The 22,622-nt window shown below is 39.2% G+C and overlaps 4 protein-coding genes and 1 long non-coding RNA gene across 10 annotated transcripts; 2 read left to right on the forward strand and 3 right to left on the reverse strand.

Moving 5' to 3' along the window:
- The first annotated feature begins 171 nt into the window (after positions 1 to 171).
- Positions 172 to 9,388, forward strand: alpha-Spec (alpha spectrin). Its single transcript, XM_012364086.2, has 8 exons — positions 172 to 763; positions 844 to 1,075; positions 1,267 to 4,883; positions 5,372 to 7,899; positions 7,983 to 8,037; positions 8,116 to 8,494; positions 8,574 to 8,740; positions 8,832 to 9,388. Exons 1-8 carry the CDS (start codon positions 614 to 616, stop codon positions 8,958 to 8,960), a joined length of 7,257 nt encoding a protein of 2,418 aa, XP_012219509.1. The 5' UTR covers positions 172 to 613; the 3' UTR covers positions 8,961 to 9,388.
- Positions 9,389 to 9,549: 161 nt separating this feature from the next.
- On the reverse strand, positions 9,550 to 11,940 carry LOC105670531 (transmembrane protein 39A). 2 transcript variants are annotated; one of them, XM_067360261.1, is made up of 7 exons: positions 11,211 to 11,940; positions 10,984 to 11,123; positions 10,801 to 10,902; positions 10,544 to 10,650; positions 10,200 to 10,452; positions 9,908 to 10,115; positions 9,550 to 9,834 (listed from the first exon to the last, which is right to left on the reverse strand). In XM_067360261.1, the coding sequence occupies exons 1-7, from the start codon at positions 11,538 to 11,540 to the stop codon at positions 9,580 to 9,582; spliced, it is 1,395 nt and encodes a 464-aa protein (XP_067216362.1). In that variant the 5' UTR covers positions 11,541 to 11,940; the 3' UTR covers positions 9,550 to 9,579. The 2 variants fall into 2 exon arrangements, with proteins under 2 accessions (XP_067216362.1, XP_012219506.1); XM_012364083.2 differs by having other exon boundaries at positions 10,544 to 10,653.
- Positions 11,941 to 12,088: 148 nt separating this feature from the next.
- Positions 12,089 to 18,254, forward strand: Ctr1A (Copper transporter 1A). The gene is made up of 5 exons (XM_012364085.2): positions 12,089 to 12,342; positions 16,167 to 16,376; positions 16,458 to 16,690; positions 16,969 to 16,998; positions 17,283 to 18,254. The coding sequence occupies exons 2-5, from the start codon at positions 16,167 to 16,169 to the stop codon at positions 17,482 to 17,484; spliced, it is 675 nt and encodes a 224-aa protein (XP_012219508.1). The 5' UTR covers positions 12,089 to 12,342; the 3' UTR covers positions 17,485 to 18,254.
- On the reverse strand, positions 12,584 to 13,792 carry LOC137001431 (uncharacterized). Its single transcript, XR_010891445.1, has 4 exons — positions 13,705 to 13,792; positions 13,149 to 13,340; positions 12,930 to 13,071; positions 12,584 to 12,832 (listed from the first exon to the last, which is right to left on the reverse strand). It is a non-coding gene; the product is annotated as an uncharacterized lncRNA (long non-coding RNA).
- A 1,384-nt stretch (positions 18,255 to 19,638) lies between the features above and the next one.
- Positions 19,639 to 22,396, reverse strand: Rab9 (RAS oncogene family member Rab9). Of its 5 annotated transcripts, XM_067360271.1 has the most exons (5): positions 22,159 to 22,396; positions 21,755 to 21,970; positions 20,780 to 21,651; positions 20,452 to 20,708; positions 19,639 to 20,015 (listed from the first exon to the last, which is right to left on the reverse strand). In XM_067360271.1, the coding sequence occupies exons 3-5, from the start codon at positions 21,212 to 21,214 to the stop codon at positions 19,943 to 19,945; spliced, it is 765 nt and encodes a 254-aa protein (XP_067216372.1). In that variant the 5' UTR covers positions 21,215 to 21,651; positions 21,755 to 21,970; positions 22,159 to 22,396; the 3' UTR covers positions 19,639 to 19,942. The 5 variants fall into 5 exon arrangements, 3 of the variants coding, with proteins under 3 accessions (XP_067216372.1, XP_067216370.1, XP_067216373.1); XR_001100446.2 differs by lacking the exon at positions 22,159 to 22,396 and having other exon boundaries at positions 19,639 to 19,942; positions 20,178 to 20,708; positions 21,755 to 22,100; XR_010891444.1 differs by lacking the exon at positions 22,159 to 22,396 and having other exon boundaries at positions 20,178 to 20,708; positions 21,755 to 22,100.
- Between the last annotated feature and the right edge of the window lie 226 nt (positions 22,397 to 22,622).

Here is a 22,622-nt window from a genome sequence, read left to right on the forward strand (position 1 = left end):
CGGAACTAAAAGCAATTTTAGCGCTCAAAAGGATTATACCAGAACTAAAAGAGCGATTTCAGCGCTCAAGAGGATTATACCAGAACTAAAAGGGTGAATTTAACGCTCAAGCTGAGTTATACCGGAACTAAAATATCTATGGGCGATTACAATGCTCAAGCGGAATTAAAAAATCTGCGGTACTGAACTATAGAACATTCCAATGAATATATAGTTCAGTGTCTGTTATATCATCACTATTATTGGCGCAGTGCTTGAACAATCATCCATTTGGCACACAGCGCTATCGGAATCTTGTGTGTATGACAGTGTATGAGAGCACGTAAAGTGTAGAACCCGGTCGAAACGTCAGTCGAGGCTGATCGAGGCCAAACGGATTAAAAGGATCTCGCCAGTTCGCGAGTGAATCACAAATTGAGAAATTTTGAATCGAGCGATTATTACTTCCGTATTATTGACAAAACGATCTATCACCGTGCGTTTATTCGATGTTTTCCTAGTGCCTGCACGAAACGTCACTTATTGATCCCGGCGGCAAATTAATTCTGCCACACCCCATTTGTGGCCATTTTGGACACGATATTCTGTGAACTACTTCAACAATCGGTCAGACATGGATCAAATTACGCCGAAGGAGGTGAAGATTCTTGAGAATCCAGAGGACATCCAAGAAAGGCGAGAGCAAGTACTAGGACGATATGCTAACTTTAAGTCGGAAGCGCGTAATAAGCGAGACAAGCTCGAGGACTCCCGTCGCTTTCAGGTACGTTTCCCAAATGTTCTTTCAATTGCTGTAATTACATGTCTTTTATGCTTACACTAATCATTTTGTTTGTTTTTCAGTATTTCAAGCGAGATGCGGATGAACTCGAAGGATGGATCTACGAGAAGCTCCAAGCAGCCTCAGATGAGAGCTATAAAGATCCGACCAATCTACAGGCAAAGATTCAAAAACATCAGGCTTTTGAAGCAGAAGTCGCTGCTCATTCAAATGCCATCGTGCTTCTTGACAATACTGGCTCTGAAATGATAGCACAACATCATTTTGCAAGCGATGTAATTCGCAAAAGACTAGGTAAGTTTAAGTGCTAAGAATATTTTAATTTAAAACAGTAATTATTCAATTTTGAGTTTAACACAGATGTGTATTTTGTATGTGTGCATTTTCTTAACCAATTTTTATCCATGAAAAGAAATTATGATAGTTATGAAATGTACTGTTTCGCATGGCAAATTTATTTATCGATACCATTTATTTAATTAAAGAGGAACTGCATCGCCTGTGGGAGTTGCTACTATCTCGATTGGCTGATAAGGGCTTGAAGTTACAACAGGCCTTGGTTCTCGTACAATTCATTCGTCATTGTGACGAAGTAATGTTCTGGATTCATGACAAGGAAGCTTTTGTAACGACCGATGAATTTGGACTTGACTTGGAGCACGTGGAGGTGCTCCAAAGAAAATTTGACGAATTCCAAAAAGATATGGCCAGCCAGGAGTACAGAGTCACTGAAGTTAATGAACTGGCAGACAAGCTGCTGTTAGACGGACATCCTGAACGTGATACGATACTGCGCAGGAAGGAGGAGCTGAATGAATCCTGGCAGAGACTAAAACAACTGGCCACACTGCGGCAGGAGAAGCTCTTCGGAGCGCACGAAATTCAGAGATTCAATCGTGATGCTGATGAGACCATGGCTTGGATCGCAGAAAAGGATGTTGTACTGTCATCCGATGATTTCGGCCGAGACCTCGCCAGCGTTCAAACCTTACAACGAAAGCACGAAGGTATCGAACGCGATTTGGCCGCACTGGAAGATAAGGTGTTTACATTGGGCGCAGAAGCCGATCGTCTCGCTTCAATTCACGAAGCAGATCATTCCAAACAAATTAAAGCCAAACGCGCCGAGATTTTGCAATCGTGGGAGAGCCTGACCGCAAAGGCGAAAGAGCGACGCCTAAAACTCGACGAGTCCTACTATCTGCATCGGTTCTTAGCCGACTATCGCGATCTGGTGTCATGGATGAATGACATGCGCGCCATTATTTCCGCGGACGAGCTAGCTAAAGACGTAGCTGGCGCTGAGGCCTTAGTCGACAGACACCAGGAACACAAGGGTGAAATTGACGCCAGAGCCGATAGTTTCGACGCAACCACACTGGCTGGTAATAAACTCTTGGAAAAGAAGCATTACGCTGCCGAGGAGGTGGCGCGAAAATTGAATTCCCTTGCTGACGACAAATCATCTCTCCTGAGTTTGTGGGAAAAGAGGCGTATCTTGTACGAGCAATGCGTGGATTTGCAGCTATTCTATCGGGACACCGAACAGGCAGACGCATGGATGGCCAAACAGGAAGCATTTCTGGCTAACGAAGATTTAGGAGATTCGCTCGACAGTGTAGAGGCGCTCATTAAGAAACACGAGGACTTTGATAAATCTTTAGCAGCACAGGAGGAGAAAATCAAAGTGCTCGATGACTTTGCTGGAAAGTTAATCGAGGGTGAGCATTATGCCGCGGACGACGTAGCGCAACGCCGCCAGCTGCTGTTGGAACGGAGAGCCATTCTCCTTGAGAAATCGTCTCAAAGACGCCGTCATCTGGAAGACGCTTATAAGTTGCAACAATTTGAGAGAGACTGCGACGAAACGAAGGGCTGGGTAAATGAGAAACTCAAGTTTGCCACCGACGACAGTTACTTGGATCCTACTAACTTGAACGGAAAGGTGCAGAAGCATCAGAATTTCGAGCAGGAACTGAACGCAAACAGGACGCGGATGGAAGAGATGGTGGCCACCGGCCAGGAATTGATCGACAGTGGCCACTACGCTAGCGATCGCATACGCACTCGCACGGACGAAATTGTGACGCTGTGGGAAAGTCTGACACGAGCCAGCGAGAAGAAAGGTGCGAAGTTGCAGGAAGCTTCTCAACAGCAGCAGTTTAACCGAACCATAGAAGATATCGAGCTGTGGCTTTCGGAAGTGGAGGGACAACTCATGTCGGAAGATTATGGCAAGGATTTGACGAGCGTCCAGAACTTGCAGAAAAAGCACGCGCTTCTGGAAGCCGACGTAGGCTCTCATACGGACAGGATCGACGGCATCGCTCAAGCGGGCGAACAGTTCGTCAAGTCGGGTCATTTCGACGCCGATAACATCAAGACCAAGCAGGAGCAATTGCAAACTAGATACAGCTCTCTGCAGCAACCTATGAGTTTGAGGAAACAACGGCTTCTGGACTCCCTCCAAGTGCAGCAACTGTTCCGAGATATCGAGGACGAGGAAGCGTGGATACGCGAGAAAGAGCCGGTCGCGGCGTCCACCAATCGCGGCCGCGATCTGATCGGCGTGCAGAATCTCCAGAAGAAGCATCAGGCCGTTTTGGCTGAAATTAATAACCACGAGCCGAGAGTGGCCGCGGTTTGCCAAGCGGGTTCGACGATGTTGCAAGAAGGACACTTTGCTGGTGAAGAGATCAATCAGCGACTGACAGCTCTGGATGAACACTGGGGACAACTGAAGGACAAGGCTCGACAGCGCAAGAATGATCTGGACGACTCGTTGCAAGCGCATCAGTACTTCGCCGACGCGAACGAAGCTGAGTCCTGGATGAAGGAGAAACGCCCGATTGTGATGAATGGCGACTACGGCAAGGACGAGGACAGTTCCGAAGCCCTTCTGAAGAAGCACGAAGCGCTGGTCAGCGACCTGGAAGCGTTCGCCAGCACCATTGGAGCGCTGAAGGATCAAGCTGCGGCGTGCAGACAGCAGGAGACCCCTACGATCGACATTACCGGCAAGGAATGCGTCGTGGCTCTTTACGACTACACCGAGAAGTCGCCCAGAGAAGTGTCTATGAAGAAGGGCGATACTTTGACCCTTCTCAACTCTAACAACAAGGACTGGTGGAAGGTCGAGGTGAACGATCGTCAAGGCTTCGTGCCAGCGGCGTACGTGAAGCGCGTGGAGCCCGAGGCGGGTCTTAGCGCATCTCAGCAGAATTTGGCTAGAGAACAGAGCTCGATCGCCGCGCGACAAGCGCAGATCGATGCGCAATACGATGATCTTCTGCGTTTGGCGCGCGAGCGTCAGAACAAACTCAACGAGACGGCCAAGGCTTACGTGCTGGTGAGAGAAGCCGCGGAGCTGGCTACTTGGATCAAGGACAAGGAAAATCACGCGCAAGTGCAAGACGTCGGCGAGGATCTGGAACAAGTGGAGGTCATGCAGAAGAAGTTCGACGATTTCCAAGCCGATCTCAAGGCGAATGAGGTGCGTTTGGCCGAGATGAACGAAATCGCCGTGCAATTGATGAGCCTCGGGCAGACCGAAGCGGCGCTGAAGATCCAGACGCAGATCAAGGATCTGAACGAGAAGTGGACCAGCTTGCAAACGCTCACGGCGGAACGCGCCAGTCAGCTTGGCTCCGCTCACGAAGTGCAGCGATTCCATCGCGACGTTGACGAGACGAAAGATTGGATTCGCGAGAAGGACGCGGCGCTGAACAACGACGATCTGGGCAAGGATTTGCGCAGCGTTCAGGCCCTGCAGCGCAAACACGAGGGTCTGGAGAGGGATTTGGCGGCCCTGGGAGACAAGATTAAGCAGCTCGACGAGACGGCGAATCGCCTGATGCAGTCGCATCCGGAGACGGCCGAGCAAACGTACGCCAAACAGAAGGAGATCAACGAAGAGTGGACGCAACTGACGGCCAAAGCTAACAACAGAAAGGAAAAGCTTCTTGACTCTTACGATCTGCAACGATTCCTCAGCGATTACCGCGACTTGATGGCTTGGATCAACTCGATGATGGGCTTAGTCGCTTCGGAGGAGCTTGCATCGGACGTCACGGGCGCCGAGGCGCTGCTCGAACGCCACCAGGTAAAAATGTTTCACACGCAATACGATTAAATATGATCATCACGCTCATTTTTTCAAATCGTTCATGATCCATTTAAATTATAGAATCACAGAGCAGAGATAGATGCGCGATATGGCATACTTCCAGAGGTATAAGAGCGTTTAAGCATGCAATGAGGGAAGTCGCGAATTTGCCGGCCGAATGCCTTTAAAATTAATCTCATATAATCATAGTATCGTTGATGATTTTCTTCTTCTTTTTTTTTTTACGGTAGAAGCCTGACTGATTTTGGCGATGTTTTGCAATGAAAATACTGCCTATTAACAGTTTGAGTATTTTCAATGCTTCTCGCGTAATTTTACTCTCTTTCTGCTTGCCGTAACATCTACTGCCGAATGGATTTGATCGTATATAACAAACAGGGCTGTATATTGATGCGCATTGATTCAAGAAAATCCAAGAATTCCATCGCGAGCTGCTTTAAATTTCTCCGAATTCTTTTTTACAGGAACACCGTATGGAAATAGATGCCAGGGCGGGCACTTTTCAGGCATTCGAATTATTCGGTCAACAACTGTTGCAATCGAATCATTACGCCACTGCGGAGATAACGGAGAAGCTCGAATCTATGGCCGAAGCACGACAGGAACTGGAGAAAGCCTGGATCCAGCGACGCATGCAGCTTGACCAGAATCTCGAACTGCAGCTGTTCTGCAGAGATTGCGAGCAGGCGGAGAATTGGATGAGCGCGCGAGAGGCTTTCCTCAGCAGCGCGGACGCGGTGGACAACAGCGATAACGTCGAGGCTCTTATCAAGAAACACGAGGATTTCGATAAAGCGATCAACGCTCACGAAGAGAAGATCGCCACTTTGCAAACGCTGGCTGATCAGTTGATCGCCGCCGAACATTATGCCGCCAAGCCCATCGACGAAAGACGGTGCCAAGTGCTGGACCGCTGGCGACACCTGAAGGACGCTCTTATCGAGAAACGTTCCAAATTGGGCGAATCTCAGACCCTGCAGCAGTTCTCCCGAGACGCCGATGAAATGGAAAATTGGATCGCCGAGAAACTTCAACTGGCGACCGAAGAAAATTACAAGGATCCCGCTAATATACAATCGAAGCATCAGAAGCATCAGGCCTTCGAAGCCGAATTGGCGGCCAACGCGGATCGAATTCAGTCGGTGCTCGCCATGGGGGGCAATCTGATCGAGAAACACCAGTGTGCCGGTTCAGAAGACGCCGTTCAGAAGAGACTCGCGTCCATCGCTGACCAATGGGAGTATCTCACGCAAAAGACCACGGAGAAGTCGATGAAATTGAAGGAAGCTAACAAGCAGCGCACTTACATCGCCGCCGTCAAGGATCTCGACTTCTGGCTCGGAGAGGTCGAAAGTTTGCTCACGTCTGAGGACGCCGGCAAGGACTTGGCTTCCGTACAGAATCTCATGAAGAAACATCAGCTCGTCGAGGCGGACATACAGGCGCACGAGGAGAGAATCAAGGATATGAACACGCAGGCCGACTCATTGATCGAGAGCGGCCAATTCGACGCGGCTGGCATTCAAGAGAAGCGACAGAGCATAAACGAACGTTACGAGCGAATCAGAAATCTGGCGGCGCACAGACAGGCGAGACTCAACGAAGCCAATACCTTGCATCAATTCTTCCGCGACATCGCCGACGAGGAGTCTTGGATCAAGGAGAAGAAGCTTCTTGTCGGATCCGACGACTACGGTCGCGATCTTACGGGCGTGCAGAACCTGAAGAAGAAGCACAAGAGATTGGAGGCTGAGCTCGGCAGTCACGAGCCCGCGATACAAGCTGTCCAAGAAGCGGGAGAAAAATTGATGGACGTTTCGAATCTCGGAGTACCCGAAATCGAGCAGCGTCTGAAGCTTCTTAATCAGGCGTGGGCCGAATTGAAGCAATTGGCCGCTACCAGGGGACAGAAACTCGACGAGTCCTTGACGTATCAACAATTTCTCGCCAAGGTCGAAGAGGAGGAGGCGTGGATCACGGAGAAGCAGCAGCTACTTTCCGTCGAGGATTATGGCGACACAATGGCCGCCGTGCAAGGTCTTCTGAAGAAGCACGATGCATTCGAAACCGACTTTGCAGCTCACGGCGAACGTTGCAAGGACATTTGCGAGGCCGGCGAAACGCTGATCAAGGCCGGCAATCATCGAGCGGACGCTATCGGCCAGAGATGCGCGCAGTTGCGTAACAAATTGGAGCAACTCGGAACTCTCGCGGCTCGCAGGAAGATTCGACTGAACGATAACTCGGCGTATCTGCAGTTCATGTGGAAGGCCGACGTGGTCGAGTCGTGGATCGCCGACAAGGAAACCCACGTGCGTTCCGAAGAATTCGGCCGCGATCTGTCGACCGTGCAGACTCTGCTCACGAAACAGGAGACCTTCGACGCCGGTCTCCACGCGTTCGAGCACGAGGGCATCCAGAACATCACCTCGCTGAAGGAGATGCTCGTTGATTCCGGCCACGATCAAACGCCCAGTATTCAGAAACGTCACGCCGACGTCATCACACGTTGGCAGAAACTCTTGGCCGATTCGGACGCGAGAAAGCAGCGTCTATTGAGAATGCAGGATCAGTTTAGGCAAATCGAGGAGCTTTATCTGACATTCGCGAAGAAGGCGTCCGCTTTCAATTCCTGGTTTGAGAATGCCGAGGAGGATCTGACGGACCCGGTGCGCTGCAACAGTATCGAAGAGATTCGTGCTCTTCGAGAAGCGCACGCGCAGTTCCAGGCCAGCTTGTCGTCCGCGGAAGCCGACTTCCAAGCTCTGGCCGCTCTCGACAGACAGATCAAGAGTTTCAATGTCGGACCTAATCCGTACACGTGGTTCACGATGGAAGCATTGGAAGATACTTGGCGTAATTTACAGAAGATAATTAAGGAACGCGATGTCGAGCTCGCGAAGGAAGCACAACGGCAGGACGAGAATGATAAATTGCGTAAGGAATTTGCCAAGCATGCCAATGCTTTCCATCAGTGGCTCGCGGAAACAAGGTTTGTATCGAAATATATGAGGAATTATTTATCCACTTAATTATTTAATTAAGCATAAAATGAAAATATTAATTTTTTTATAGAACATCCATGATGGAAGGATCTGGATCTTTAGAACAGCAACTGGAAGCTACGAAGGTTTGTAGAAAAAATGTTTTTTTTTATTATAATTTAAATATATATTTTTTCATATAAATTACATTTATAAATTTGCAGAGAAAAACTCAAGAAGTACGCGCACGTCGTCAAGACCTGAAAAAGATCGAAGATTTAGGAGCCATTCTGGAGGAGCATTTAATTCTGGACAATCGTTACACAGAGCACAGTACTGTGGGATTAGCGCAGCAATGGGACCAGTTGGATCAGCTGGGAATGCGTATGCAACACAATTTGGAGCAGCAAATTCAAGCCCGAAATCAGTCCGGTGTGTCTGAAGACGCACTCAAAGAATTCTCCATGATGTTCAAGCACTTTGACAAGGACAAGAGCGGTCGTCTGAATCACCAAGAATTTAAATCGTGCCTCAGAGCTCTGGGTTACGATCTACCCATGATGGAGGAAGGACAACCTGATCCAGAATTCGAAAATATACTAGGTGTTTTATCGATTTAAATTGTTACTTTTTATTTTTTGTTACTCTAGACATCTAATTTAATGCATTTTATTATTCGCAGACATCGTGGATCCGAACAGAGACGGCTATGTATCGTTGCAAGAATACATGGCGTTTATGATCAGCAAGGAAACAGAGAACGTGCAGAGCTCGGAGGAGATAGAAAATGCTTTCCGAGCGATTACCGCAGCGGATCGACCGTATGTCACGAAGGAGGAATTATATGCTGTAAGTGCAAATTTCGTGGAACGTTTAAAGATCCGAATTGCAACATTCTATAATCTCGACATATGCAATTTATATTCAATCTTTTTTTCAGAACCTCACAAAGGAAATGGCCGATTACTGCGTCGCTCGTATGAAACCTTATGTAGATCCCAAATCGGAACGACCGATAACGGCAGCATTGGACTACATAGAATTTACACGTACTCTTTTCCAGAATTAATTATTCATATATATACATATATATATATACATATATATATATGCCTATTAATGTTTTTCAGAGCTTATTAAATTATAATCACACTCTATTAAATTATAAAGCACAAGAATATTACAAATTTCTTGAAAGATCATATTTAATGTTTTTATATTAATATATTATCAGTACAAGTAGAGCATTGCAGAGAGAGATTGAGATTTAACTTTATCTGTAGACTAACTAACCGATATAAAAAGCATTTATCTTTTTATTTTAGAAAAACAGACTTTTCCTAACAAGTGCATTTCAGATTTATTACTTAACATTTGCAATCTTTTTCGATATTCAAGCAAGTGATAATTTATAAAATACTAAATGTATAGCGTATCAAGTTTGGGTTCAACATCCTTTCTGCTTTATGCTTCGAAATAAATGCCTTCAATATATTACATATTGCTTTAATTTAATTCAATGAATCTATACATAAAATGTGTTTTCTAATTATCGCGTAAATTGCACAAAGCGTAAAATTTTCTCATGCGGATAATTACAATATCTCATTGAATTATTACAATATCCCCATTTTATTAATAAGTAGATAAAAACAATATAAAGTAAATGTCGCACAGGTATTTGCATTTTATTGTGCAATTGGATTTACAACCATCTGAGATTTCTCTTGAATTATTTGTTCGGCACGATACACCTTCCAGCATATTAGATAATTTCTAGCCACTTTGAATAGAGTATAGTAATTTATGATCAATAACAGCATCATTGACAGTACTTGACACCATTCAGGTGTGTGTAACAGAATAACCAATTGAACGCCCACTAGTAATAATTGTAGTCCCAATAATGAACACAACAGCATCGTCGGATTATTAAATAAAGCCTGTGAAACATTTTATATTAATATCGAATTCAATATTTTTTATTGCGTTTACTGATAAAGTAAGATCACGTACATGGAATCTATAATGATTTAGGTTACCCGGTTCCGCCGCTGTGCACAAACCTTCGGAACGGTAAATTTCTCTGTTATGTCTTACGATCGATCCGTGCGGCCACAATATCATCTCGTTCCATGGTTGGGCGTATACGTGATTGTTACGATTTTCTATTTTAATCCACCGTCCTAAATGTAGCGCTGCTCTATGTAGCACATCACAGTATCTAGAGTGTCGATAAATCACTTACGTTATTTCTGATTATTATATTTGACAAATAATTTTACGACGTATTGAAAAATATATTCACCTAACAGGATAAGCTTGAGCAAAATATGCGCTTATCCTTCCAAGAAAAAATAAGAATGCATGTTGCACTACCCACGGTAGATTGAAATGTAAATGCGAAGGTACAAAAATAATGGGCGCGACTCCACAGATGTATGCGCTACTAAAAGATGAAAATAAAGCCCGCTTTAATCGTCGATTAAAATCGGTTCTTAACGTGGATACTTCTGCTCTGATGGCCGATGCATTTAATGAGCAATTGTGCAAGGGTTTATCTACATATAAAAAATAGCACTATAATACTAAATTTCAGAGACAAATAATATAAATAGATAAAACATTGTCAATAGGAATGGTGACATTTACCTAACAAGTATTTTGTCTTCCGTTCCTCTTTTCCACATGAGAATGATGTAGAAATATCAAAAAATAATGTTGAACGTACTCCAAATGTAAGCAAATATACCGAAAAACTTCTGGAACAAATAGATTTCATAAGCAACATGTTATCTCTAATCTTAATTAAAAGATTTGTATATTAGAATACAAATCTCTCTTCACATATATATTAATAATAAATCATTTCATATACTAGCACACTTATATAGTAAGAAAGTACATACAGATAACATATATAATAAATAATCTTCATAAAGTTATGTCTTTCAGCCATATGATAGAGGCACCAGCCAATTATACTCATCACAGAAATTGATAGAGATATTCTGAAATAATGCACGATTATTATATCTCAATACTGTAGATTAAATATACAAGTTTTATAGATAATATTCCTATGACAATACCTCATAATCTTTTGAATAGTAGGCAACCATCGAATTGGCAATGAAACATCAATGAATTGACATAGTAATGTATAAATAAATCTACATGCCATTGTTGTAAAAATAAATAGAAGCAGATAAGGATCTATCAAATACATGTTCTGAAACATCAAGATATAATTAAGCATTCTTTAATTCTTCTAATAGAATGCGATCACAAATATGTAATAAAAATAAGCGCAACATACCACACTATAACTATTGTACGAATGTGGTAACCACCATACAGTTTTATATATATTAAGTAGTTGCAGGCAAGCTGCAATAATTGAGATAAACAAAGACAAAGCCTCAAACGTTAATTGTCCATCGACTGGTACCACAGGTATTGGGATGTGTTTCGGTGCCAGAGATTTTCCACCATAAATCTCATCAATTTTTTTATCCTCTGTGATATTCCCAATTGTTCTTTCTCCACTATTATTTCGTCCGTTAACATTAGCAAGACTAGTATAAGTATTTCCTGATCTGCCAATCGGTCCAGTCCGACTGGCAGCATTCCGCCTACCTCCAGGCATGTTTTCGCGTTTATTATTTACGATACACCAAAAGACATGAACTCCTTTTCTAGCTTTTGCAAGTAATACATAATAGACTAATATGCAAGCCAATGGCGTATTCCGTACAGCACAACAACACGTGTTACAATTTTTTTTGTTTTCAAGTTTGGAAACTTATTAATTTATCAAGAATCTTATCTTTGTTAATTGTAATTTCCTCTGACATATTATTTCAATGTAAGAATATATGATGTTAGAAAACTCCTCGAATCCGCGTCTACATCGACACAAACTAATTTTCTTTATCTTATAAACAAGTCGCGTGGAGCATATTATTTAAGAACACGATTGTGCATAATTCGTAGTTTAATAAACAATGCTCATCTATATGTATCCCAGTATGTCCAATTAAAGTAACTACAGTCTGTCAATTGTTTAGTGATTAGTTTTTTGACAAAAAGTAGTTGGCAATCCTGATAAATTTTGGACAAATTTATATAGTAACAATGTAGTGGGAGAATAGAACGTCTATATTCGCTGCGTCTATGGTCGCGTATTAGTCGACTACTACGCGCGGGCGCAGTCGACTCTCAGTTCGCGTAGTTCCGCGGTGATGGATGGTGGAAGGAAATTGCATGTGAAAGTGTGAAGTAGTTTATAATGGACTTGTGAGGGGTTTCCTGCGTGTATCTGACAGCAAAGAAGTGGAGAATTGTGCACGTACGCAAGCTCGTTTCATTCCATTGTCGTCACTTAGTCGGCCTCGCACATTCGTCGCGGATCATTGTACGCACAACGTGATATAACCTCGCCCGCAAAGGTAAGCGACTTTATGTTTCTCACGTGTAATAATGGGAATTTCGAGAACTTCGGGATATTCCGAGCTTCTTTAGCGTACATCCTCGCTCTCTCGTGTGCGTGTGTAAAATGATTTTTCGTGATTGTGTCTCTACTTTCACTTATATCGCATACTCTCATTCGAGTATTCTACTCGTTTTGCAAAATAAAATCACGTCTCTACCGATCAATCAAATCGTTATTAATCAACATTGACAGACATCTGGTTGGTAATTTCATATTCTTATTATTTCTGATTTGTATACATTTTTAGGTTTTAAAGAATCTTTTGCTTCTGCTTTGATGCGACAATTTGCGCGTGCAGAGATTTTGCATTCTTATTCCTGCAAATAAAGCTTTTCTTGTACATTCTAAAGATCTCTGATTAGGTAAGCATTGAAGAATCTTATCCTTGAAATTCCACGTTTTTAATTACTACTTTAGGAATGCCGTCAGGATATCCACGCGTTCGTCTATAATTCAAAGATCGATTAACGTCAATTGTGGTTTAACCGAAATCTATCCCCGCAATGTGACTAGAGACACGATTTAAAACGAACTGCGAATTACTTGATTGTGTCTGGTCGCGAAGCAAGTTGCTTTACGTCATCCTTGCTCTTCCCGGATCTTTCCTCGTTACATTCTCGTATGCTGCGCACAATAACGCAGTTTCATCAGTACATCATACGTTTCGATTGTATGAGAGATAGATCTGAGAAAAAGTGAAAGCCACGTTACAGCAGATCTAGTTCAATGCTCCGCCATAACGGTGCATTTTGTCTAAATTACCTGAGAGAATGGAACATTCTCTTTTGACACGAAAGCTGATACATCGGATCGCGCGCGCTCGCGGATTATCACGCGTGTAACGTGAAACTGCGATGGATATATGCGCTTCTTCCCCACAGTCTTTGGTGATGCGCTAATTAATCATACTTTACCGTCATTGATCCAATTGGAATCAATATCGCCAACCCTCGGCTGAAAGAGTATGCATTATCTGACGATAGCGAAAGTTTATGCTGAAATACGCGAGATACGAAACCGAGAAAACGCTCTCGAGTCGCATTACGCGTTCTTTTCAAAAATGTGCAGCACGTAACTACGATGATATTATATAATATTAATTGCGCTAATATTTGGCTCTTTCTCTCCTTACGATTATAGATTTTTCACAAGGTTGATTACATCTAGTTTTGCCGCGTAATCTTTGAACAATTGTTAAGAATATAAACTTTTTCAACGGATTGCGGAGAATAGAATTTTTGCATTAGTTGATTAAAATTTTGTTAATTAAAATCCCAGAATGAGTTCGAATTACACTTGGAAGATCTGTGTTGCTTACAATGAGATTCTGCTACGTGTGGCACACGTTGACACGAAGATCTTTGGTATACTTTCATATTAGGCCGACGGCATGCGAAGGAATGTAAGCACAATAAGACTGGAGCGGTAAGCGTATCGATCAATTGAACACTTTCATATGATATAACAGCACGTGATCGACGTATACTTTTGGATTTATTGTAATTTTTAAATTTATTGTAATGAAAATTCTATTGCGTTCTGACGTCACGACTAAGGAATAATCAGCTGATCGATGATTGGAATTCTTGCCTTACTTCTGGAAGTATTATGATACGTGCTTTTCCTTTTAATATATCCTGCTATTTCGATATTAAAAATTCCTGTACGCGTTAATGTAAAAATGCATTTTTTTTGCTGAAAACTTATGATGTAACGTATGACATATTCTTGCGCAAAATATTTATTTCGAGATTCTTTTATTTTTTCCTGATACTCTTCTCGTTTCCTGTTTTTTTGTCAAGACACTTCTCTTTATCGCGGATTTTAATAACGTGCGCGGTTTTTGTGGTTAGCAACCGCTGCTAAATAAATGATTAATCGTATTTGTTAACCGGCTGTTAACAAAGCTTACGCTCAGTTTTATTGTGAGATACTTAATTGCTTTAAAGGCACAGTTTTTCTGCTTTTTAGTACTTATATTTTTTCAAGTCACTGAATCTGATGTCAGATATGAAACCGATTTTTATATTTATTTATATTTATTTAGAATAATGGAATTACAGTGATACAGTTTTTTTTTCGCATATTTGTTGCATGCAAAAAATTTGAACTTATTAAAATTGTACAAATTATTAAATTTTTGTCGTGTGTAAATATTCCAGCGATTTATCTTTTTCCTCAAGCATTTATTCTTAGTTTCTTATCTTTGTACTTTATCAGTGTAATTGAAGTCGAAGTCATCGGTTTGTTTATAAATGCACAGTATTACGGTACTTCATTTCGATGATCATATATCGAGCAACGTTCGATTGATCGATAAAATTCCAAAGCACTAATTGTAAGATATTTTATACGCGTTATCGATGTCATCACAGTCCTAGAACGATTCATTGATGTGTGCAATTCTGATTTAATCATTGAATTCTATACATATGTATAGAGAATTCTTCTTTTTATATGTACAAGCCACAGAAGCCTGTGGACCGCCGAAGAGGGCAAACAGATTAGCTGCAATCATTTTTATCACAACTTTCTGATTTACAATATCATATATTTTTGCACCTTGACATTCGGTATTTCGACATGTTTGCTAAGAAAAATTAATCTTCAATTTATCGTAGAATTTATTATTGGAATTAAAGTTGTGAATTTTATGGAACACCCAACATATATATCTTTATATAATTTTTTGATCATATAATCTGTAATCGACGAGTGAAAAAACGTCTTGTTTGAACAGCGTATATAAACACCCGCTGCACGATATGCGATGAAAATATTTTTGCAAAATGTGCTCTCTTGGATAAACAATTAAATAACACATTTTACCATATTTATCAGCGCAATTTGTATTATTTTTAAAATTATTTTCTGTACTCTATGCATTTTATCCCAGTACTTTGCAAAAATTAACAGGAAAACTTAGTGTTTATCAAGATAGAGCCGAATCTTATTGTTAGTTAAAATACATTATAAAATAAATTTGTACGAAAAATATTCTACATTTTCGGTTTACTCTTGCATAAGGAAACATTTTTTTTTTTGGTTATTTGATTTGCATTTTCTGATATATTTCGTGTACGAAGCATTGTGTTAATTAAACATATTTATTTAAGTAAGAAGAGTGAGAAAAATATATTTATTTTTACTCTAAATTTTTTACTTGAAAGAGGAAGAAGCTTTTTTGTAATAATAAATATGCATTATTTTAAAAACACAATAACAAAAATTAAATTTGCGGAAATGTGAAATTTGTAAATGCTCAAGAAAATAAATATTAAATTTAACTTTGAAAGAAGTAAAACAAGATACAAATCTCTCTAACAGGTTTACTTCATCTTGCGAAACACTTTTATGGTTGTCTTTTTCTACTTTTATGATTGTTGACTTTTCACTTCAACGTATATTTGAGATCTTAGCATACAATGATAGATAACGAAAAACTTTAAATGTTCCATTTTGAAGCGTGCGACATATATTAAATCATGCACAAGTAAACATTCTGAAATCCTACTTGAATTAAATTCTATTGCATCACAACTTCACATATTTTATGTCTCGTGTTTATTCATTCATTTATCGCAAGAGTTAAAAGGCGCTTGAATTGCTTCCATTATATTACTTGTGTGAAAGAATCATCCATTTGATGTTGGAGTTTCTCATTGAAAGAAAAAAATTTGTTGAAGTTGTTGATATAAATTATATCGTGTAATAATATAACATACATGTTATAAAATTGGATTAGTAGAACATTAGTTAACAATCTTTTTCTTTTTCCAGATGTCCCACGATCACGCAGGTCATATAATGCCGAACAATACGGGGGGTCATGCATCTCACGATACGCACACGGGTCATCTGCATCACGGTAGCATGGACCACAGCAGCATGGACCACAGTATGGATAATGGAAATATGAATCGTGGAAATATGAATCACGACGCCTCGATGCACGATATGTGTGGCAGCATGAGTCCGCACGGTATGTCGGTACGTATGACCGTACGTATGACCGTATGATCATTGAGTACTCGATGCTGTTAATGATACAATTTGCGTTCTGCATTTCAGATGACATTCCATGCCGGCTATTGCGAAGCGGTATTATTCGAGAATTGGAAAATCTCGACAATCGGCGGTCTCGTCGGCTCGATGATCGGTATTATTATCATGGCGGCGCTCTATGAAGGATTGAAGTACTATCGAGAATACTTGTTCTGGAAGACGTATAACTCTTTGCAGTACAGAAGCGTCACAGTGCCCACCGAGAAGAATGTGGTGGCCGAAGATAACCGAGTCGTTCAGTAAGTTCTAATTTTCACGAGATTTATATAGTTACGATAGATAGATTTTCAAAAAGCAATCGCTTTTTCTATTCTTACTTGTGTAAGAGTATATTTATCGATATTGTTTTGTTATGAAGAATTTGAAAAGTGCTGGATGGCATCATGAGAGCGCATGATAATGAATATGGTTCAAACTGAAAGAGCAGTATTTCTGCAAGATTACTAAAATCCAATAAACGATATGCATAGCTTAGGTTATAAATCTAATCACTAAATTTGTTTATGTTTTTTTATAGTATGGTTGGCGAAGTAATCCACAAGCAACCGTAAGTAAATCTCATGAGGCACTGAGAGCTTTTTTCTCAAATATGCTTTATTGCATTGACACATATTACTAATTAACGTTTATTAGCGGTTTGTTCAACAATTTTCATATTAATTCAATTAATTTTAAAACCGCATAGAAACTTCGCTTTGCATTTTGGTACGACTTCTTGTTAGATTGCAAATTATATCTTGAATATCTTCAAATCTTTAAATCTTCCATCTTCAAATATCATCTATTTGTGGTTTTAAGTTCGGACGTAACGAAATGTGTCAATTTGTGCAGGCCAACTATGCTGTCCTGGATGCATGTGTTTCAAACGTTTCTGCATATCGTGCAGATAGTCTTATCTTACTTTTTGATGCTAATCTTCATGACTTACAATGTCTGGCTGTGCTGCGCTGTGGTATTGGGTGCCGCCATCGGTTACTTCCTGTTTGGTTGGAAAAAATCAGTGATCGTAGACGTTACGGAACATTGTCATTAGCATTCAGTAAATTGCTTTAAATTTACTCTTCCTAAAAACTACATTCGCACGAAGTTGCGTGTGCTACTGTATTACGGTGGAAATCCGTTTGAATGAAAAAAAAAAAAAAAATTAAGAACATGCGTTCTGACCATTAAGGACCTATAGAAAATCGGTCTTCTCTAAACGCATGACACAGTAAATATACGAATATAGTAGAATGCAGCGACAAGCAGAAAATAATTTCTTTTAGTTTCATAATTTTATTTTTAATCTTTCTTTATCTTCAATCTGAAAAGAAACTTTTATTATCTCTGATAAAATACTCTAAATAATTGTACATAAATTCCATTCCACAGGAGAATGAAGAAAATACTTATTAAAATAGCATATGATTCGTTATTATTCATTTCCTGAAATAATATTGAAATCCTGAGATATATTTCATTATCACGAGCTTAAATCTTAAAAATATCAATACAAGCCTGAGTTGTAAATATTGTTAAGATATTCATGTGAGACTCGTTGCCGCAAAGGAGCACTTTTTCTCAATTGTATATTAATATTTGTTTTTATTACATTATGCTTGTGTAAAAACGTTTATCAGTAACTTTTTTTTTTTATACTTGGGAAAAGGCGCTGCTACATTATCTTGAACTAGTGTAAAAAAACAAATTATAAAATATCGTTACAAATTGAACCATTATTAAAAATTGTCATATATATTACTGTATGTAAATATCAGAAAATATTATTTCGAATAAAATAAAAAAAGGGAAAGGAATTTAAAAGATTTTATCTTCTCCCTAATAATTCTCGCGTTATAAATTCTCGTTCTCAGTTCTTGTTTTTGCGAGAATTTTTATTTGACAAATAGTAATCGAAGAACGCTTCTTAAACAAGCAGTGTAAGTTTATTTTTCCTTGCAAAATCGATCCCCAGAATTATAAAATTTTAAGGCATACACAGATATACATAGATCATGTACATACGAGTAAGTGTAGCCGTGAGTCTACTAAGTATATAAAAATAATAAATAACAATCAGTATGCGCATTTTTTCACAAATAAGACATATATGTGCAATAGTTCTTTTAAAAATAATTTGTAGATTTCATATGGAGACGGCGTAAGAATGATGCGTCTATGTATGGTAATTATGAGGTGAATTTATCACTTTGATATGATTAGTTTTACGCCCTTAACATCTTAATTAATGCTATATTTCATTATAAATTTATATGCTTCACATAGAGCTATATATAAAAAGCACCAGCATGCACACAAATTAATCCGAATCTCGTTGAAAAATCATTTTCTGTTCAGTTGCAACAACATTGAATATTCCTTTATGCTGTATACGAGGCATTTCTAAAGAATCAAGTATCTCTTTCGAGATACACGGCTGTAGGAACACGTCGTACGCATCTGTGATCGTATAAAAAGCTTCATTTGCGTAATATTATTAACTTTGAGTGCCGAAGACGGTTGCAAAAATGTGTGCGAAAAGTGCCAAGCAGCGCGATCATGTTTCTCCTGTTTACGTCGAAAACTGCATTTCGTTTTTTGTCTCATCTATTTAATTTAACATTTGAGACTAAGTTCTTGAGCATAGTTGTACTGTTTAGTATATTCTTCATTTCTCATATAACTGAGAAATCAATTTAATTTTGGTCAGGACCTAATATGGATGCTCACTAGCACTCGACATGAAACAGGAGAAACGTGTGCGATAGCGTCTTCTTGGCACTTGTGGTTAATTTTGCCGGAAAATTGTTAGACATTGGATAGAATGTTCTAAGAACAGAAAAGCATATGCCATACTTTATATAAGCGTCAAATTCACATATAAATATGATATATATGAATATATATATCCATAGCAAGACTTGACTTAAAAAAATCATGTCGCTTTACTATTATTTTAAACATGTGTCGCAAGGATAAGGCAAATTTAGATATTACACAGCTAAAATTAGAATTTATACCTATTTCTTATTCAATTCATGATTATAATTATTTATTATTATTATCATTGTATTATTATTATTATTTTATCACAAGCCAATTGTGTGAAATACTTAAAATACTGTCAGTAGCTCAAGAGCTGCACAAAGCGTTGATAGAATAGGACGTTCAACTTGATCTTATATTTTAAAATTGTATTCTGGAAATATCAACCACAACAATATAATTATTTGTCTCATATACAATTTCTGTGGCTTTATTTGAGTATTTTGTTAAGATTCACGAAAAGAAGAGAATATAAGTCAACCAGTAAAGTCATCACTCATTAAATAATATCCTGTCCATTCATTCTTTAGAAATCTCAACTGTGACTTAAAATGTCGAAAAATTGTAACAACATATTCCATTTACACAACCGACGAAATTCTAGCGTCAATAAAGAAAGTTCATCGTATAATGAAGAGAGATATTGTAGACACACAAGAGATTCTCTTCAAATTACTTTGTTAGACCTAGAAACAGAGTACGCCAAGTGTGAAAAATCCACATCTCAAGTATTTGCAAAAATATTTATCTCGTGTGAAACTAAAAAAAAAATATTTTATTCACTAAAAACTTCTAACTTTACGCAATAAGCACATATTTCAACTCTATGGACTTTCATGAATAAAGTGATTTTCACAAATCACGCATCTTTTTACAAATATGTGAAAAGATAAGGCCCAATAAAGAAAAATAATTTCTTACATTTGCGCAATGTCCATATAGATCCTGAATAGAATAAACACTGTCTCTATCAGTTTCAATTTTCGATGTTTTCTATTTCTTGCAAACATAAAGAAACTTTAAACAATTGTTTCAGAGTTGGTTTGCATCAGATAAAGACTGTATATCATGACCATTTTCTTATCACTTATTTCAATTATCTTACCACAAATATAGATCTTAAGAAAAAGGCATCATGCATAACTTCATCGAACTATAAAAAGAAAAATGATTAAAATCACAAGCCGTGACCTACTCAGCGCTGGACACAGGCATACAACAGCTCGAACGATGCGGAGACTGTTGCTTAGAAAGATCAACAGTATCTTCCACTAAAGGCCGCTCTAATTTAGCTTCTAATCGTGCCCATGCGTCAACCGCTGCTCCAAATGCTGCCTCAACATTAGTGGCATCTTTTGCTGATGTTTCAACTAACGGGGGACTGCCATTTTCTAAACACCATGCTTGAGCTTCTTCTGTAGAAACTTGTCTCTCAGATTCAGGCACATCCACCTATTAAAAAAAAAAAGTATTGTTTTTTTTTTAAATAATCCAACAAAAATATTGTCAACTCAATAGCTTACTTTATTGCCAACAACAATAAATGGAAATGTGGAGCCTTCTTGAACATCTGCATACTTAAGAAATTCAGATCTCCATAGCGCTAGATTCCTAAAACTCGTTCTATCATCTATTGCATAGGTCAAGAGACAAATGTCCGAACCTCTATAGAACGGTGTTCTGAGAGTCTTAAACCTCTCCTGCCCGGCAGTGTCCCATATTTGTAAAGTATATGCTTCACCATTGATTTCAATATCTTTATTCAAGAATTCTACTCCGATAGTGTGAAAACTGTGCTCATCAAAGTGATTCGACACGAACCTGTTCATGAGACAGGACTTTCCGACACCACCATCTCCAAGAATCACTACTTTCAGAAGGATAGACCTTTGTGAATTTCGACTCTGGAAACTACTGCCTCTGGATGTATTTACTGTTGCTAAATTATTCGCTGACATTTTTCAGCTGTTGTTTTTCCTTGTGAGAACTTATCTTATGATTACACACAATTGTCTGACGCAAATAAACTGTCGGTTGACAAATATCTTCAACGTAGGTATTTAATAAATATTCATATTCATTAAAGCTTAATTAAACCTCATATAGCCTCTCTGCTGATCAGCTGATTTGGAACAGGGACCTTGTACTTTAGTTTCTCAATGCTTGTCAAACGCATTGAAGCAATGCATCATTGCCATTATCCACGATTATTTTTTTTCTCTCTCCCTCTCTCTTTCTCTCTCTCGCTTGTAGCAAATAACTAGCACATAAAAAGATCTTAATGTCTTTATTTTCCTTCGAGTATGCTGCATAACCTTCCAATTTAATCGGTAAAATTCCTCATTGATTTCACGACGGCATTCGAATTTCCAAGTGTCAGTGAAGAAAAGATTGCCTGGCGAAACAGATTCGCTTGTTTATTTTTCTTCGCGATTTTAATTCAATTATTGAACTTAAAACACGATACATGAGAAAACTGTTTATTATCGTACACTCACAAAGTAGCGATCGGAAGTATAATACATCCGTCAGCATGAATAACGTATTCTTGTGTTCCTAATGGCAGCTTGTCCGTGCATTGATTTTGGGCGGATTTAATAATAACACTCGACTACGAATATCCACAATTTTGGGTCATTTTCGGCTCAGTGCTCATTCTATACATTGCAGACGACAAAAGAAACGCCCATGTTGAAGTCGAGCAAGAGCGGCCCCTGCGATTATAAATAAATATCAGCCGCGGTCATGGATCTAAGAATATATATGAAACGTTTATATATTGCCAACTAGGACAAGGAAAATATTGATTAAAAAATTCAAGATTATAATTTCATTTAGTTAATTTAAGATTATACAACTTGTTTATTTTTTAAATTGAATTTGTCATGTGACGCTGTCATACATTCATCTTTTCTTTCCTCGCTATGTGTACACTCCATAGCAGAAATATCTTATTATATAAAGTTGCGTCATTTCAAATCTAGATATTCGTGGACCATGATTGCCAGAAACAAAATCTAAATGTTTAGATTTTGTTCATTAATTTACTTATTCTGTAATCTTATTTTATTAATATTTTAATTTTAGATTTAATCTTTCACATGTCAAACGTTAGAGTTGTCAATTTATCAAATACAATGTTAAGTCATGATGCACGAACATCTAGATACGATGCGTATTCTCCTAACTCACTGCAACTAGAGACTCTATATAAATAGAGAGACGCAAACTGAAAAGAAAATGGCTGCCGTTTGTTTGCAAATGTGTCTAATTGGTGCTTCTCACACTCGTATAGGGAAAATGGCAGATGTTAACCAATCACGGTCGCTGACCAATCACATAGATTGCGCTTCCCTATTTCTATTA

The sequence above is a fragment of the Linepithema humile genome, chromosome 8 (assembly GCF_040581485.1).
Source record: "Linepithema humile isolate Giens D197 chromosome 8, Lhum_UNIL_v1.0, whole genome shotgun sequence".
In the NCBI taxonomy this organism is placed as follows: Eukaryota; Metazoa; Arthropoda; class Insecta; order Hymenoptera; family Formicidae; genus Linepithema; species Linepithema humile.